Source organism: Brachyistius frenatus, unplaced genomic scaffold, assembly GCF_029030835.1.
Source record: "Brachyistius frenatus isolate BFR_SWC_R1_liver_20210118 unplaced genomic scaffold, ASM2903083v1 Contig_302, whole genome shotgun sequence".
Lineage (NCBI taxonomy): Eukaryota > Metazoa > Chordata > Actinopteri > Embiotocidae > Brachyistius > Brachyistius frenatus.
The window spans coordinates 305,814-324,192 of NW_027210901.1; the positions used below are offsets into that span (position 1 = coordinate 305,814).

General features: G+C 43.5%; 1 protein-coding gene across 2 annotated transcripts in view; it reads left to right on the plus strand.

Annotated features, from left to right (window-relative positions):
• The window catches only part of col12a1b (collagen, type XII, alpha 1b), an 85,148-nt gene that overhangs the window by 22,877 nt on the left and 43,892 nt on the right, over window positions 1-18,379 (plus strand). For both annotated transcript variants that reach the window (XM_069722724.1, XM_069722725.1), the window contains exons 11-21: window positions 2,925-3,194; window positions 4,976-5,242; window positions 6,206-6,398; window positions 7,166-7,290; window positions 9,734-9,883; window positions 10,874-10,993; window positions 11,104-11,268; window positions 11,484-11,630; window positions 12,655-12,797; window positions 16,604-16,733; window positions 18,119-18,264. In XM_069722724.1, coding sequence (XP_069578825.1) covers window positions 2,925-3,194; window positions 4,976-5,242; window positions 6,206-6,398; window positions 7,166-7,290; window positions 9,734-9,883; window positions 10,874-10,993; window positions 11,104-11,268; window positions 11,484-11,630; window positions 12,655-12,797; window positions 16,604-16,733; window positions 18,119-18,264 — 1,856 coding nt within the window. The remainder of the gene's footprint in view (window positions 1-2,924; window positions 3,195-4,975; window positions 5,243-6,205; window positions 6,399-7,165; window positions 7,291-9,733; window positions 9,884-10,873; window positions 10,994-11,103; window positions 11,269-11,483; window positions 11,631-12,654; window positions 12,798-16,603; window positions 16,734-18,118; window positions 18,265-18,379) is intronic.

Consider the following 18,379-nt stretch of genomic DNA (forward strand, 5'->3'; position numbering starts at 1 on the left):
AACATGAAATTCAATCAAAATCAAAAGCCTGGTTTGGTTTGAGGCGATCTGCAACTTTCAAGTCATTTTCTCTTTTGCACCGAAAAGTGAGGGAGCTGCTGGCGGTATTTTTATCTTTTTACATTTATTATCAGCATCATAACATGCTCATCACCCTTAATTAATGACTTAACCCTCGTGTTGTCCTTGGATCAAAATGACCCGCAGCTGTGTTCAACCAAGTTCTATTTTATTTTCATATTTTTTGGGATCATTGGTGACGAGGAGGCTGTTTCTTTAAAGAATGATGACCAATGATCCCAAAAAATATAAAAAATATAGAAATAAATTAGAACTTGGTTGAACACAGCTGCGGGTCATTTTGACCCGAGGACAACACCAGGGTTAATTGACTAGTAAAGGTCATCCTTGTGTCTGGCCACATGTTTTGCACATTTAAAAAGACATTCAAAATGATATTTCCGCCGTCAGTTGGCAGGAAATCAGTTGGCTGGCTCTCAACAACTTCCAGACTCATTTCACTTGAATTTGATGTTATTTATAGTGTGCACATATTTGGACTTAAGTGGCTCATACCAAAGGAACTGTCCTGCATATGTACAACCACATTTCCTGTCTGCACTGCAATATCTTAATTAAGGCAAAAATTTGCCTAAAATATTCATCTTTATTTCGTTGCTTTGAATCCAGACCAGAAACTTTTTCTCCGACTGTAAACATTCGGAGTCGCTGGTGTTTCCCGTTTCTAATCGCTCCCTCCAAGACCTCTGTCAATTGGCAAAAGCTCGAAAATGATTTATTCATGCTCACTCTTGATTATATATCTGGCTCTAATATTTAGTGATAATTATCACATTGTGGAAACTTGGCGTCTCCGTCTTTCCAGTGCCTCCTTCTCTGTGTGCTGTCAGCTGCTCTACACTGAATTATAATTTGATCTCGATCCTCCCTCCTCCTTTGCCTCGTTTTTTCCATCATTCAAAACTATTTCCAGTGGTTGTGTTTGGAGAAGCGATCGTGTCTGAGCAGCAACACGAGCCGCTGTGGTTCTTCAGAATTAGATTTGCGGTTATGTACAAAATATATTGGGTTTTGGCTTTTGTGTGTTTGCGCAGTCAGAAAGTTGAGTTGAGGTCATGAAATCGATGAAAACATTTGAATACCATCAGCATTGATTCTGTGGATGTGTGCATGTTTGTGTGTTCTTGATTTACCATCTTTGAAAGAAGCAGTTTCAGTATAATGTTGGTTCCTTCATTTCTTCTACCCGTCTTGAGTTTAGAGTTCATGGAGGAGTTGGACTTTAAGTTTGAAGTTGTGGTGCAAAACTTTTTAATCTAATTAGAGTTTGTATGTTTACAATGTCCCTGTTTTAGCAGTCGCTCTGTATAAATACATTATTTCTATGAGAAATACAGATATAAATGAGTACTCCTGAAAATATTAAAACTCTCTCTTTATATATATATATATATATATATATATATATTTTAAAAATGGTTTGCATGTTTTGGGGTTTTGAAAATGAAGGCGAGATATGAACCTGAAGAGTTCCTACTAGCAGCTCCTACATGTGGCCGCATTTATTAAAACACAAAATTCGTACGTAGGATGAAACAAACAATTTACAATTTGCCGTTGAGTTTAGTCGGTGGAGTCACTGCAGCTGAGAGTCTTTTAAAAAGGAAGTTTAATCGTAATAAAACGGTGTATTCTCTGAGAAGTAAATATTTAGTTTGTAGCGTCTACAAATCCTAAAGATGAATTCTCTGGGGAACAATCTAATATTTAATTTTGCCCATTACATGTTGATATTTCAAGTGCACAAGTAGAACAATTTTCCTCTTGCGTCTTGCTCATCAATCTACAGAAACCTTTATTCTTTTTTAAATGACCCAGAGTTCATCAGAAATGTTTAAAAGCATAAAAAACCAGAATAAAACAATATTATTTTTTAAGTAAATACATTCGATTATTACACTTATGTGATCAAACAGGTTGTCCACAAACCCGCTGTTAGCTAAACTTAATCGGAAGAGTTGGACGGGAACGATTACCAAAATGTCCATATGAACTTATCGTAGACTGTCTTGTGGTTTAACTGGTTTAAACCAGTTTAGTTTCTTCTAAACTAGAAAAATATGATGTAAAAACCAGAGCCAGAGGTTTATAATACATAACACTCAAGATTCATAAAAGACAGAAAGAAAGACATTCGATCACGCAACAGCTTAATTGGACACTAGTTAGCTAAAAGATAAAAACATGTCAAAATGTTTAACACCAAAGTTTTCAGTTTACGATCCTCCAGCATGGGGAGGAGTACGGTAATGATCTGATGAAGTAAAGATGTCTAATAAAGTCCAATAAAGAGATTTCCTCTTTGTGCTATTGCATTAGTCATTGGACATTTTGAGTTCATCCGGTTCATGATATGTTTTATGTCTTCCCTCCTCCGACACTTTACTCGCTAACGAAGCCGAAATGTCTTCAAATATTCTCAGAAACACGAAGAAAGTAATCGGTTCGGCCTGGACGGCTCGTCATGTGTTTATCCGGTCGCTCTGCCCTTTACGGCTGCGGTGAGCTGTTCAACTCTGCTGTCCACTCTTAATAAAAACACTTTTAATAGTTTCCATTTTGAAAAAATAATTCGATCTGCCAGCACATTCAAATGGTTCCTTTGTTTTTTAGGGAAGATGGATTTAAAAAAACAAAACAACAACTGACATACTGGAAGGAACATTTGAGCACCGCAGCCAGTATGACAAGTCAGGGAGATATCGTTCAGAAATATGACCTAATTTAACATGTATTCAATTCAAAAACCACACAAGTAATGATTGCTTTTTATTTGTGTAAACAGTATATGACCTTGTGTGTTGCACCTTTCATTAATCCGTACCTTCACTCGTTGTTTTCAGAGGCCGGCCCTCCTATAAACCTGGTCACCAGCGACGTAACCGACAGCAGCTTCGCGGTGTCGTGGACGGCGGCGCCGGGAAACGTGAAGATGTATCGGGTTCGATGGAAGTCGCTGTTTTCCGCTGAGACTGGAGAGAAAACGGTGCCGGGAGATGAAACCAACACCGTGCTGGAAGGTCTGAGTCCCGAGACGCTTTACCAAGTCTCCGTGGTCGCTGCGTACGGCTACAAAGACAGCGACCCGCTCAGCGGACAGGAAACCACCGACGGTAAGGAACTACACGTATTTTACTCAACAAGAAAAACAACTTTTCAATTGAATCCTTAAGTTGTTTAAATACTCACAATGTAAAATTGGCAAAGTTTCAGGTCAAATTGGAGGCTACTTTATAGACGGCTTAGTAAACAAGATTACCAGCTTTTGGTACTTTTCTTTATTTTGTCCACATTTGAGTTGGTATCAAAAAGGTATTCAGGTTCAACACGATGGCCGGTTTTGAGGTCAGTGAAGTACATCATGGCAAATCTGAGATTTTCAAATTGAAAACTGGACACCAGTCAGATTTTCTTCTGTCTCTGGAGCAGCTCTACTTTTGAGATCAGTATATATCTTAAAGTTTAGCCTCTCCGGTTGTCCAGTATATTCAGTAAAGAGGGGATCCACTAGGTTTGCCCAAGGGCAGCTCGGTTCGGGTCAGTTCAGGTGTTTTAAAGTCCGTGGTCGGGTCATGAACTCATTAAGGACGTTTTTTCAGTTAGAACTTTGGCAGAGAATAAAGTGTTTTGATTACAAGGCAGCGAGCCATGTGACTACGAGCCAAAGTAGATTCAATACTTCCTTTTGTTGGAAAAGCAGAATCAATTTCTTACATAATTGTACAGTTGGCATCCTCTAAAAGATTTCCAGTTTCTAGTTTATGGGAATGGTCCAAACTTAAATTAAGATTCTTTTGAAATTGCGCTGCAGAATGAAACACCAACGCAGTGACAGTTTTGGTCATTTTATGTTCCCAAAAATAATACTATGAACGTTGGAGGGGAATACTACGCACAGCGTGGGTGTCCTGTGAACCTCTGACACACTGCATCATCTCTAAAAATGTCAACACGACTCATTTTAAATGCACGCATGAGAAATCAGGTCCAAACAAACAGGCCACATGTAGATAAACAGTCCCTGCAGCACACCTATTACATCTCAAACTTTGTAGATTTGATCTAATCCATCAACACATTAAAAAGTTTGGATGCCATATTTTTTTTCCACTAATAAAATTTCTCCAGAGGTAAATCAAGGAGTTAAAAAAACTTTCCTTGGGATCATTAAATGTACATGATATTCCCTTGCAATGTTTTTTTTTTAATCACTTGCAGCATCGTAGGAATAAGTTGATTTTATTTTACAGGGCTTCGGTTGTTTCGGGGGTAAAAGGAAAAATGTGGTTACCATTTCCTCCCAATTGATCACTTCTGGGTAAAAGCCTAATTCATCACCAATTAGATTTGGCATGAAGCTGATGGTATTACTCAACATTTATGCCCGAAGTCATGAATACTGAATGATTACGGAAGGAGGGACGCAGCAGTTGGCCTGGAAATAGAGAAGAAGAGTTGACTGTCTAATGGTTTAAATGAAAAAAGAATATTGAGTGATTGAGGATGATGGGACGAATATAACATCTGACGTTATATATCATAACAAATTCATTATTGAAGAGGAAGAGACGGTGAGGTTTGACATCAGTTGAGTTGGACGGAGGCTCACTTTGAGTCGTGAAAGATGTCGGTATCATCCAGCCACATTTATCCAACTCTTACACAATAGATAAGATGCAATTTGTTTGGTTGCTAGAAATGAAAACACGACTGGGAAACACTATGGGAACCATTTTAACCTTAACACAGACATTTTGATCAGGTTCTACTTCACCCCTCAAGCTCTTGGCTGTTTTTTGTTGTTGTTTTTTTTACTTTCCACTTGAAAACAGTTCAGTCAGTATCACCTGTATGATCTAAACCCTGCTTTGAAAATTCATTGTTTTGTTTTCAGCCTCCGCTGCAGCTAAAAGACTGACGGTGTCCGACGAGACCGAGCGGACCATGAAGGTCACGTGGATGCCGGCGCCGGGCAAAGTGCTCAACTACCGGCTGAAGTACGTTCCCAGCGGCGGAGGCAAAGAGGTGCTCCTGAAGATCCCCGGGGCGGTCACGTCCACCGTCATGAAGCGCCTGCAGCCCGTCACCACCTACCACATCACCCTTCTACCCATCTACAAGCACAGGGAAGGAAAAGCAAGGCAAGGAGTAGGAACGACACGTACGTTGGTCCATAATTCAACCCATCTGAGAGACGGCATCACTGCAGAAACACGTCCACATCTTAACCAAGACGCTTCAACCTGGGCTCAGTCTAAACATATTCAAATATTAAATAGGTCTTATTATATTCTAATTAAATATTATTAGCTTCGGCCACTTTTAGTCCCACGTATCCAGAGGACATTAGCAGCCAGTTAGCTCAATGGCTTGATGCCATGGAATCACGTGGCACTTCTTAACTTAAGGATATAGTTTCTAGTTATGTTGATATAAATAGATATTCAGTGTGACAGAATCTAACTGATTCATAGGGTTTTGAAAAATGGGTGATATTATTCAAATTCTTTGCAAACTGCAACAAAGTTGGACTTAAATTTAAATCTAAAAGTGTCCTTAAATTTGTGATAAACTTCCACGGTGTGTGAATCTGCATATTTGTGATACATGTGAAGACAGTTAGAAAGAATTAGTAATGACAGTATGCAAAGTATTGAAGGTATCTCTAATTTAGGAGTTGCAACATGATGAGAAAAAAAAAAGAAAACGATGAGTTAATGCGACTCAGGGCAAAAGAATGTTAAAAGCCCACTTCAAGGCCGGGAGAGAGCTGTGTTGACTTGTGTCTTTAGGGACTGACTTCAAGTTTAAACAACTTGTTAAGATGAGTGTTTCTCACACCACAGATGCTGCTGCGCTGCAGAGAGGCAACATCTTTTCAACCAGAACACTAAAACCACAGTTATATGCTCATCCACACGCTAGCATTACTAACACACAGCATGACACTGGGCTTCTTTTAACGACTGACACCGGGTTCAAGGAATTGTATTATGGACTAATGAGAAACTGGCTTGAATGTGGTGCAGCTGATCTGTAAAGCCTTTGTCAAGAGTTGGAGTTGTTTCAAATTCACTTCTGGACGAGTTTTTCCTGAAGTTCCTGCCGGGTTCTTCTATTTCAGTGTCACCTTACAAAGCTCCCAGGAACCTCCAGACCTCAGAGCCCTCCAAGACCAGTTTCAGAGTCACCTGGGATGCAGCACCCGGGGCCGTCAAGGGCTACAAAGTGACCTTTCACCCCACAGGGAGTGATATTGACCTGGGGGAGCTCCTGGTCGGACCCTATGACAACACAGTCGTTCTAGAGGAACTCAGGTAAGCTTTAGGCTTTTCAGTATTCGGACGGTTTCTGTGCTTAAATTAGAGATCTCCCTGTAAAGGGAAAACAAATTTGGATGGAAAAGAAGACAATTAGGTTAGGTTAGGTAGGTAGCTACTTTATTAATCCCCGAGGGGAAATTTTTACAGGAAAAGTCTGAGGTTATGTTCCTCAACCACCTGAGGAGACACCTGCATTTCTTTAACTTAGCAGCCACGAACATAAGCAGTGTATTTCTTAGTGTCTGTAATTCCCTAGCAACCACCTAGTACAGCCCTAGCAACTACCAAGCATAACCTAGCAACCACCTTGTACAATATCTAGCGTAACCCGAGCAACCACGTAGTACAGCCTTAGCTACCAAGGCACATAATGAAAAACACTCTAGTACACACCAAGAACCTAACCGAACATATTAACCTTGAACCTGAGAATACATGTAGACCAACGTAAAGTCTCGGGTACAGGACGTATTCCTAAATCACTTCAACCACCTCAGCAGTGTTTTCTTAACGGACTTTCATGCTACCTGCTGCGCGTCATTTTGTGAAGATTCGCTGTACTTCTTTTAAACTGCAGATATTTAATTTGGTGTTTAAAGTCAAGAAAAATCAGGACCTGCTGCAGCAGAAGATCCCGCGAAATGTTTCTGGTTTCAGCAATTTAAAGACTGGCAGCGACATGTTTGAAATCTCCTTTTGACTTTGCATCCCTCTGGTCGAGGTTATTAACGAGGTTTACGTCATTTCCCTTTTCTCCTCAGGGCAGGAACGAAGTACTCTGTCGCCGTGTTCGGGATGTTTGACGGAGGCCACAGTTTGCCTCTTGCCGGAGAGGAAAAGACGACCCTCTTTGATGACCCTGAACCTCCTCCTCTCGACCCTTCTGGTAAAAGCTGATAACGCCCCGCTGCTCTGCGTTAGCGCCTGCAGACCAGACGCTCGGCCCGACTTTGAAGCATCGCCCAGATTAGAGCCTGAACGCTGAATTATTCGTTGTCGAAGGGAATTAATTTGGGATCGTAGACAAAACTCGACGCAGATGATTATGATTAGTACAAATTATTATGAGTGGCTTGGCTGGCGTCCCCTCACCTCCCCCCTCCCTCCCTCCCTGCTATTTATCAGACATACGCTCAAGTGTTGACACTAACATTGACGAACTGCCCTGATTGGACACGTTCCCGGACCACCTCGAGTGTTGCCGGTTTACCAGCGTGCGGTCAGCCGCTGACCTTTAATGGCGTCTTCACAAACTTATATCTCCATCAGCTCCCACAAGTCACCGCTGAGCTCAGTATCTGCCGACCAAATGTTTTTTTAGTCATGCAGAAGATGATATTTCCCGTTTTTATGTCGTCTGGAAAAGGATCTCTGCTTGCAATTATAGATTATGATCCAGACGTTTAGCTGCCGCGGGGATGTATGCAGCTCGGAAAATGTTATGCTTCTCGTAAGCCCCCGAGGAGGCGCTGACCCTGGGCAGAGATTCCTGATGTAATGTTGAGCAGGCTCGGTTACCGACTGCCCACCGAGGAGGGAGCAGGACGTTCCCCCGAGATCCTCCTTTCTTTAAGTGCAGCTCTCCTGCGGCTGGCTGCTTAATAATCCAGACTTTCTGACGGGTCCATACGGTCTGGCAGAGCGTCCATATGCTGCAAAAACCTTATGTTTAACAGGCCATTCAATTCTTTATTGGTTTTAGATTATCTTCTTTAAACAAAGTGCGAAAAACTTGACAGTGAGGTTAGAAAACGTTACTTGTTTCCAGGACCTTTCAAGCATTTTGCCACTGGAAGTATTCAGTGTTATATTAGATTGTTTACTTTACAAATTCATTTTTCTAGACTTTTCTAGCTTGTTAAAATTTACATGATCGGATCTATGTAAATTGGATGTATATAGAAGAGCTCCAATAAAAGTGACATCCATATTAAGAACGTTATCAAAACATAAATTTAAACCTCACAGACAAACAAATCTCACCAGAAAAGGATAAATCAAAAAGTTCAGAATCTGTTGCTGTTGAACGCAGCACAGTGATGCACACGGAGCAGCAGGTGAAATCACAAATGTTCACGTACCAGCGGTCACGTTAACGTGTGGAGCTCAGCGATGATGTCGATGAGCAGACGACCGAGTACTTCCTCACGGAGGTCGTTGCGTCCTGCCGCTCCGTGCTCGCTGCTCCTTTCATGTGCAACACCAACTGTCTCTGAACGTTTTGATCCACCCTTGGACTTTCCCCAGAGAGGGATCTTGTGTTTTCATCATGCTTAACAGCTGAAAAGTCTGAACCAAGCCAGCGAGTGGACCTTGAGTTGGGACTGTCCAAGGTCTAGACTCACATTTGTTCAGCTCTTACTCAAAATGTCACTGATGCCATTTAAGGTCATTCAATTTTATATTGATTATCAACAAAAGCACATCACCCATAATGTTGGCTAACTCGCAGCCATCTGCAGAGATAAATGAAGTAAACCCCCAAAATCCAAACTCCTGCTGTCGCGCTGTCCGCTTTACTTAAATGATGCGTTTTGGATTTTAGAGAAAAATCCGTCCGTTTGTGGGTTTCGAGGCTTCAAGCAGCCGCTGGCCTGAAAACAAAACCAACAACCAGTCACAGTGGATAGCAGTGATTTATCTCCCGCAGTCAGACGGAGCTGGATATTCATCTGCTGGGATCCAGCGGGCGTCTGCAGCGTATTAGATAACTCCTAAAGCTGCCTCTGTTTATGACATCTGTTTTTATTAATGAACGTTTGAGGGACACATGAGCATGTTGTTTACTGCAGCCAGGCATCCAACTCGGTTCCTGTGAGCATCTGTTTCTGCAGAGAAAGAACTAATAAAACTGATTGTCTCCTAACCTGTTTTCAATTGCACTCGCAGGGGCTCCGTTTTTTAATCGAAAACGAGGGCGAGCGGCCGTTTTTCAGCCCCTACAGGTGCGTGGAGCAGGAATGTGCCGTAACGCTGGGAAGCGAGGAGGCCTCGTATATCAGTCAGAAAGGATAAACTCCTGCTGTCCTCAGAAAAGACCACGAGGCTGATTCTCTGCTGGAAGACAAAACGATAAAAAAAAGGGGCCTGAAGAGAGCAGTGAATCAGCTGTTACGACGTGTTACCGCTGTGAATTATTTGTAACGTAATTCTGTGTAAACATCTTGTGATTGTGAGTTTTGTGATGCGCTCCTCTCCTCCTCATGTATTCCACAATCCTCTGCTGCTCACCTTTCTTTCCACCCTTTCCTCACTCGGTTGATGGTGTCTGCTGTGTGCCAGGTGCCCCTCTAACACCCCCCACCCCCCTACCCCCGTCTCACCCGCAGACAATCAGTGTAAGACCACAGCCAAGGCTGACATGGTGCTGCTGGTCGACGGCTCCTGGAGCATCGGACGCATCAACTTCAAAACCATCCGCAACTTCATCGCTCGCATGGTCAGCGTGTTTGACGTCAGCCCTGACAGAGTCCAGATCGGTAACATTTGCACCGCCGTCGCTACAACAGAGTCCGACTGCAGCGGTCTCCGGTGTTTCTCACAGCTGGTGTGCTGTTTAAACACACGTAGCTTCACTGCCGCTGCTCCTACAGCTGCTAAATAACTGAATTTAAAGTCTCCAAACCCAACTGGTGCTCAACCTTTGACACCTTTTCTGCATCTACTGCTTCCATCAGTACCAGAACTATTATCTCATGAATTACCTGCTGCACCTGCTAATGAAGTGCAGCTACCAACGCTTTTACTGCTCTCCCTTCTGTTGCTGCTATTTTAATCAGTAGAGACTCGATTTGAGTGAACAAAATACCAAATTTATTGTTATTCTCAAAGGAGAATCATTGTGAGGGATGTGAGAGTTGTGATGTCATGCAGAACTTTACAACATTAAACAAGTTATGAGCAACAGCTGGAAAAAAAAATGGAGAAAAACCTTGGACAGAAGCAGACTGAGAGGTGGGTGGTCATCAGCCTCCACCAGCCGGTGTTAGGGGAGAGCAGAGAGAGAAAAGAACAGCATAGAGACACCACAACAGATGTTGGGTAGGTCGGTGGTGACCGTAGATCTCCATTATGAAGACTGGAGGGTCGCAGCAGGACGACAGATTTAAAGTTTTAATGATTGGCTGGTTAAGATCACGGTGCAGTTTGATTGGTTTACCCGAAACGCCCCCGAGTCAGGTGATTAGAAGACGCAGAAGTGAGTGAACTGAGGAAGAATGAGACGTAAAGATTGTCTTCTTGATTGAACTCATGCCTTAGTTTTGTACCTCATGCTGCTTCCAGTCCTGTTGCTACGTTACTACTGTTCCTGATGCAGGTCACTGATTGGGTTTGGTGACGGTGGTATTCCTGTAGCACAACTTCTCCTTTTACTTACTGCATTTTCTTTACTGTTAAATCAGCATAACTGTGAAGGGTTTGCTAGAGCCACTGGTCGTTAGAGCTGGTCTTTGGTGGTTTTTCTGCAGGTCTCGCTCAGTACAGCGGCGACCCGAAGACCGAATGGCACCTGAACGCTCACCCGACCAAGGCGTCGCTGATGAACGCCGTCGCCAACCTGCCGTACAAAGGAGGAAACACCATGACAGGTGATGTGTTCTTTAATATTCGGACCCTGCCAGAGAGATCAGGGAAGCAACTCGCTGTCTCAAGCCTGTGATTCTTTCTTCTGTAAAACCTCTTTATCTGTGTCGTGTAGGAATGGCGCTGAACTACATCCTCCAGAACAACTTCAAAACCAACGTCGGGATGCGCCCAGACTCGCGCAAAATCGGCGTCCTGATCACCGACGGAAAGTCGCAGGACGAAATCGTCTTCAACTCGCAGAACCTGAGAGACAGCGGCATCGAGCTCTACGCCATCGGTGAGAGAACGTGCCTGACTGAAAATAAGAAGTAAAGCAATCAGTGAATAATTGTACCGCTAATGTGTCCATAGATTAGACTACAAATTTCCAGTTAAGATTCATTCTGGATCTGAGTGAGCGTACGAGACTAAAGTTGGTTTGATATCTTCTCTTAGTTTCCGGTCTCTGTTTTGAAGCAAAGCTCTGACGCCACATTTTTTTTGTCCTCTCAGGTGTGAAGAACGCCGACGAGAACGAGCTGCGGTCCATCGCCTCCGACCCCGACGAGATCCACATGTACAACGTCAACGACTTCCAGTTCCTGGTGGACATCGTGGACGACGTCTCCATCAACCTGTGCAACAGCGTGAAGGGCTCAGGTAGGACGAGAGTCCTCCAACTTTATCAGCTCTGAGATCCACCGACGGACCGTAAGACGTCCTGGAGATGGTTGAAATAGTCTCTTAAGGAAAGGACCTAATCTTTGTAAAAAAAAAAGGGCGGGAAGCTTCGAATTTAACGTTTCGGTCAAGTTGTAAAACATTTCGATGGATATAAATGGAAAAAGGAGTGTTTATGACGACACTTGAAACATATTAAATAGGAATTAGGCTTTAGATTGTTGTTGACCTGATTTATGTTATTATTTAACACAAAAGTTCCCTTGAATGGAAATGCACCAAACAACACGATGGTCCGTTTAAGCGACTCTTTCATGGTTGAATACCAGCGATGGCTGCGGCTTGCAGCTGTATGGCCTGTAGTCTTCAAATACCGCTGAGTCAGATTTACACCTTTCAGTAATTACCGGTGGTTGGAGCTCACATGGAAAGTTTGCAGCTTCAAAAAGTTTGGCTTTTCCGGAATTTACAAAACGGCATTTTTTTAAGACTGACGACCATAAATATTTTGGATTTTATTGCAGGCTTTCAGCTTGTGTTACAGACGCTGCAGGGCGGGAACGTTGGTCCGCTTATGGAGGACGGCGCAAGCCTTTAGTCCAAGTTAAAGACACCGATATCTGTAACACTGCAGCGCCTCAGCATGACTGCTTTTACCTGGTTTGAATAATGAAACTAATGACTGTTGACAAGTAGAGAGAAGTTTTATGATTCACAAATCAATATCTCCTCTTGAAAATAAAAAAGCAGAAGGAGATCAATTTGTAGATACATTAGACTATGTCAGGCCGTCAGAGGACGATGCACACCGACCGAAGACATCTTGAGAAGCGCTGCTTGTCTGTAAATCAGTTTTAGGAGGAAACACAGAAACGATTCACAGCTCAGCTGCAGAACAACACGTTTTTAAATGAAGCCTTTCAGCTGAAACATACAGCCGTCCTGTCGGCAGGGTTCACGGTGTGAAATACTTGACGTGTCGGATCCCATCGTTCCGTTTCAGATGCCGAACTGGAGCCGCCCACCAACCTGGTGACCTCGGAGGTGACCCACCGCTCCTTCCGGGCCACCTGGACGGCTCCCGACGGCCCCGTGGACCAGTACCGCATCACGTACATGTTGGTGGCCGGAGGACCGACCCAGGAGGTGAGACAAAGACCACACAAACTCACACAGGCTGCAGAAGTTGAACATCTTTCCTCGGCCTGGTTTTGATATAAAGTTCTGTTCTATCATCGTTGTTCGGGATGGATTTCACTCTGTGGTTCCAGGTTTAAATGATCAGAAGGCTCTCAGATAGTCGCTCAGTTTCACAGAACTTCATTAGAAGAATCTGCTTCCTGCGATGCTGAACTTTATGTTTACCATCTGGAAGAGACTCTGACTATCAAACAGCTTCTTGTTGGCTTATTAATTCCTTTTGGCTCCCATTAGACCTGAATTAAACTGTAAAATAAACCTCTTTGGTTTGTTTTTATCTGCGAACCGACCCAGTCAGGTGAGATTTACTGCTTCCTGTGAAGTTAGATAATCACAGGTTGTCAGTCACAACAACAAAATAAGCACTAATAGACACTTAAATGCCCCCCTGTTGCTTAATGTTCATGTTTTTGTTGTCCTATCTGGTGAACCTTACAAAGGCTGACTCTGAGGTGTGTTTCCAAATACCCAGGTCTGGCTTTCATTCAAAGACCTGGCTCACTGAGCCCTCAAGGAACTGAAATCTGGAGCCCAGTCTCTGTGGTGAACCTGCATTCGGTTTACACTTAACCTCCCGTCAGTGCCGTCTTTAAAAACACAGGCCTGGGCCTTTTCCATCTTCTTTGCTTTTATTGGCCCTCGTCAGATGGAGCCGGCGTGATTATAATCCGGCTCGTCTGAAATCAAGCAGAGTTTCCACTGGATCCACTTAGTTTAACGGTATAGACCTCACAGCTCGCCATACCGCCCCTCACTCCTCTCTGGTGCAACTAGAGACATGAAGCACATTTCACCAAGGAAGAGGTGCATATAGGAGTTTTAGTGTCATTCAAAGTATTTCAAACTGTAAGGAGTTTAAGTAAAACCTAGAACCCTCTCAGAGAACCACATGGGTGGTTTTGCGTATTTGAGGAAAAGACTGATGGAATCAGGATGCGGGGTTCGGCTTCACAATTAATCGTATCAAAGTCACGATCTTGATTCAAACCTCTTTGATCTCGTCTCTAAAATAATGTGACGCATTTTCATTTGGGTCGGAGTGTCAATACACAAAGTGGCCTTACACGAAGTGGCCTTACACGAAGTGGCCTTATACGGAGTGGCCTTACACGAAATGGCCTTACACAAAGTGGCGGTACACAAAGTGGCCTTATACGGAGTGGCCTTACACGAAGTGGCCTTATGGCAATACACGAAGTGGCCTTATGGCGATACACGAAGTGGCCTTATGGCGATACACGAAGTGGCCTTACACGAAGTGGCCTTACACGAAGTGGCCTTACACGAAGTGACGATACACGAAGTGACGATACACGAAGTGACGATACACGAAGTGGCCTTATACGGAGTTGCCTTACACGAAATGGCGATACACGAAGTGGCCTTATATGGAGTGGCCTTACACGAAATGGCCTTACACGAAGTGGCGGTACACGAAGTGGCGGTACATGGAGTGGCCTTACACGGAGTGGCCTTATACGGAGTTGCCTTACACGAAATGGCGATACACGAAGTGGCCTTATATGGAGTGGCCTTACACGAAATGGCCTTACACGAAGTGGCGGTACACGAAGTGGCGGTACATGGAGTGGCCTTACACGGAGTGGCCTTACACGGAGTGGCGATACACTAAGTGGCCTTACACGAAGTGACGATACACGAAGTGGCCTTACACGAAGTGGCCTTACACGAAGTGACAATACACGAAGTGGCCTTACACGAAGTGGCCTTACACGAAGTGGCGATACACGGAGTAGCCTTACACGAAGTGACGATACACGAAGTGGCCTTACACGAAGTGACGATACACGAAGTGGCCTTACACGAAGTGGCCTTACACGAAGTGGCGATACACGGAGTAGTCTTACACGAAGTGACGATACACTAAGTGGCCTTACACGAAGTGACGATACACGAAGTGGCCTTACACGAAGTGACGATACACAAAGTGGCATTACACGAAGTGACCTTACACGAAGTGGCGATACACGGAGTGGCCTTACATAAAGTGGCCTTACATAAAGTGGCGATACACAAAGTGGCCTTCCATAAAGTGGCCTTCCATAAAGTGGCGATACACGAAGTGGCCTTCCATAAAGTGGCCTTCCATAAAGTGGCGATACACGAAGTGGCCTTACACGGAGTGGGGTAACACAGCAGCAGAAAATAGCCAACATTAAAATATGTTTTGTAGGAGAAGACGAGAGACTGAAACTAACTGGTTTTATGTTTGGTGACTCATGAAGCTGAAAACAGAAGCGTTCCCATTCTTCTGCCTGTGTGAGTTCTGCCCGCCCGCTGAGAACTGCATGTGTCTTGAAATGAATATCAGGTGTTGAATGCTCATCAAACCATTCGCTTCCTGTCGAACGTTGATTTAAAGTCTCGTTACTGAGTTCTGTGAGCGACCGCGAGAACCCAATACTCCGCTAGCGTCAAGAAAAACTAAACCGGTTGAAGTTAATCAATTACAGACTTGAATAAGTTGATAAGAAGGAGATTTGTTGAACGATCCAGCAGCTCGTTAAGCTTCGTTCATTGTTTCACCGCTGGTTTGATTTTCCGACGGAACATTGCAGGAATGTGACACCGTTCAGCCGCCAAGTTGGACGTCCCACACGAGGACTTTCCCATCAGCTCATGAACACAGCTCTTTCACAGACTGTAATCATCTAATGGAGGAAATACAAGAGCTGGACGACCACCAAACGCTGACTGACAGATCCTGATGATCCAATATTCATCTGAATATTTAACATATCCAACTTAAATCAATCATGAACTGACAAACCGCTCGTGAGCGTCCGTTTTCTGATGCGACCTTAATGTTTTACTTTGAAGGAAGAAGTTGGAGAAGAGTCTGTTGACCGACCTGAGAAAAATGCTGTTTGGCTCGTCTCTGCCTTCACACTTCAGACAGATAACAAGTTTTTATATTTTAGATTACCAGAAACCGATGAGACGAGCGTCGTCACTTCAACCTGCCATGTGTCCTTTTCAAATCTCATGTCATGACCAGTTTTCTGGTTCGACAACACAAGATATGTTTGGATGGTTTTTATTCCCAATCTGCTCTACACTGACTCATTTTTCCAAAAACTCCAATCCAGACTGCAAAATTTTTCATTATGGGATTAGAAAGGTTGAGTTGATTTTTGTATACGATTAAATGTTCTTTTTGAAAAGAACAAAAACTTATTTTTGATTTGATGAAGGTCTGAAGCACAAAATAACGCAAATAGCAGAAACGGGAAACAGACAGTTAATCGCTACGGAAACCATTAAGATTCCACAACTATCTAAAAGAAATCTGAAAAAAGAATGAAGTATTTAAACACGAACTCTTATTTATCGAACACATTCATACACAACATTATATATTGACAGACTGACAGTAATGACGGTAGCTACTGAAGTTGAGCAGCATTCAGCTTAAATTATAAACTACATTAGCCTAAACAAGCTAATTTAAGCCTATGTGTGGCTAAGCTACCCTATTAGCCTCTGTCAATGTAGTGTGTGGCTAGGCTAACATTAGCCTGTGTGAATGTAGCGTGGGGCTATAAGCAAACATTAGCCTCCGTTAGCATCAACTTGGTATGAAAGTATTCGTGAACTTAAAAGCCTCCGCTGCTGTTTGTGTGTTTGATGGTTCAGACCAGTCAGTGAGGCTTTCTGACGTGAACTTTCTTGTCGGTGTTACCTGCCTTGGACTGAAGACCACAGAATGAAGCCAGTGTTTATCGTTGCAGCTGCTGGTGGACGGGACGGTGACGTCCGCGGTGCTTCAGGACCTGACCCCTCTGACCGAGTACCTCGTCAACGTCTACGTGCTGGTCGGCGAGGAGAGCAGCGAGCCCCTGAAGGGCACCGAGACCACCCGTGAGTTGCTCCTTCTCCACCTCGTCCTCCTCTGAACATCACGACCTCTTCGCCCGACGTCAGAGGAGCTTCGTTTCCGTGTCACGAGACGTTTGGTTGCCTTTTGGGCGGACAGACGTGAGGAAGCGTTCTGATTCCTCCAAATGGTTTACGAGATAAACAACTTGATTTACTTCATATCTGGTCCAACATCTCTGTTTACACTGTGTATATTTACCGTAAACACAAACAACGTCCCGGGATGCAACGCAACGAGCCCAACGTGTGAATCACCCACAAAGACAACACTTGGAAACGTATTTATCGGGGCTGCGGTCTTTTTGCATCAAGTCTTAAATAAACTGATAGAATTTAATGACACGTTTAGCGCATGGCTCAAAGTGCTTTTATTTGCTCGTTTGTCCTTTAATGTCGGCTTTATTTGCACTTAAATTTGTGACCGATTTTTACGGCGAGCTGTTTCCCGCCGTCATAAAAACAACAACCGGCTGATGTTGTCATCCAGCAGCCGTTAGATCAGTTACTGTCGTTTATTAAACAAACACTCGGTTGTCCGTCTTGAAACACGTTCTCCGTCCGTCCGTGCGGCTACGACTTCCCGCCGGGGGCTGTGGGTTTGGGCGGAGGTGTCCCGTGATAGGACGAACCACACTCATAAAACGACAAAGATCACACACTCATGGCTGCTTACAATGCTACTTCCTGTTTCACAATAAAAGCCTGTGGCTCAGTTTGTGTTGTGAATCCAACACATTTTAAAATTAAAGCTGGTTTCTAAGTTGATAACTAATATGCAGTATATACATTTATTTCTGTGCAAGCTCTGCAAAAAAGGAGTCTAAATGAATGAGTTAAAATTGAAAAAAAAGCAAGAAATAATTAATTTACGTTATATTTGACCCTTTATTTGACATTTTATTCCGACTTTTCTGTATGTTTTTGTCACACACTCATAAATTGGATGCCGTTTTAGCATCTACATGATGAAAATCATTTTGTTTTTTAATGATTTTTTTTTTAAGAAATCATGTTGATTGTTTACAAACAAACCCCCCCCAAAACATCTTTTAATAGCAGAAGCCTTCTCCCAACACCATACCAAATATTCTTCACATCAGTAGCACCGTCTGACTTTCCTCGTGTGACCTCGGTGTCCTCACCTGTTTGTATCATTATCTTTTTATTCTGCCAAAACCTCCTCCAGATATTATAAATCAAAAAGGTTTATTTCATCCAGAGAATCTCCATTTCTTGCTTTTTGTCGTCTTTAAATCACAGAACATCAAAGCACTGATTTATATGATTTAAACAGCTGTAGTGCTATGTACTATATATTGTATATTATTATATATTACATCATATACTCTGTGTTTCTGTCCCCTCAGTGCCGCTGTCGGCCGTGAAGAGCATGAACGTCTACGATGAGACGACGACCACCATGAGGGTGAGCTGGGAGGAGGCGGCCGGCGCCACCGGCTACATGCTGCTGTACAAAGCGCTCAACACCTCCGAGCCTGACCTGGAGAAAGAGGTACGGCGGCGCCACCATCAGGTGCCATGTGGGAAGTCACGTGAACAATAATTCCATTGTGCGACTTTTGTATACTTTCCAAACGCTATCGGACCAGATGGTTCAAATTCTGACA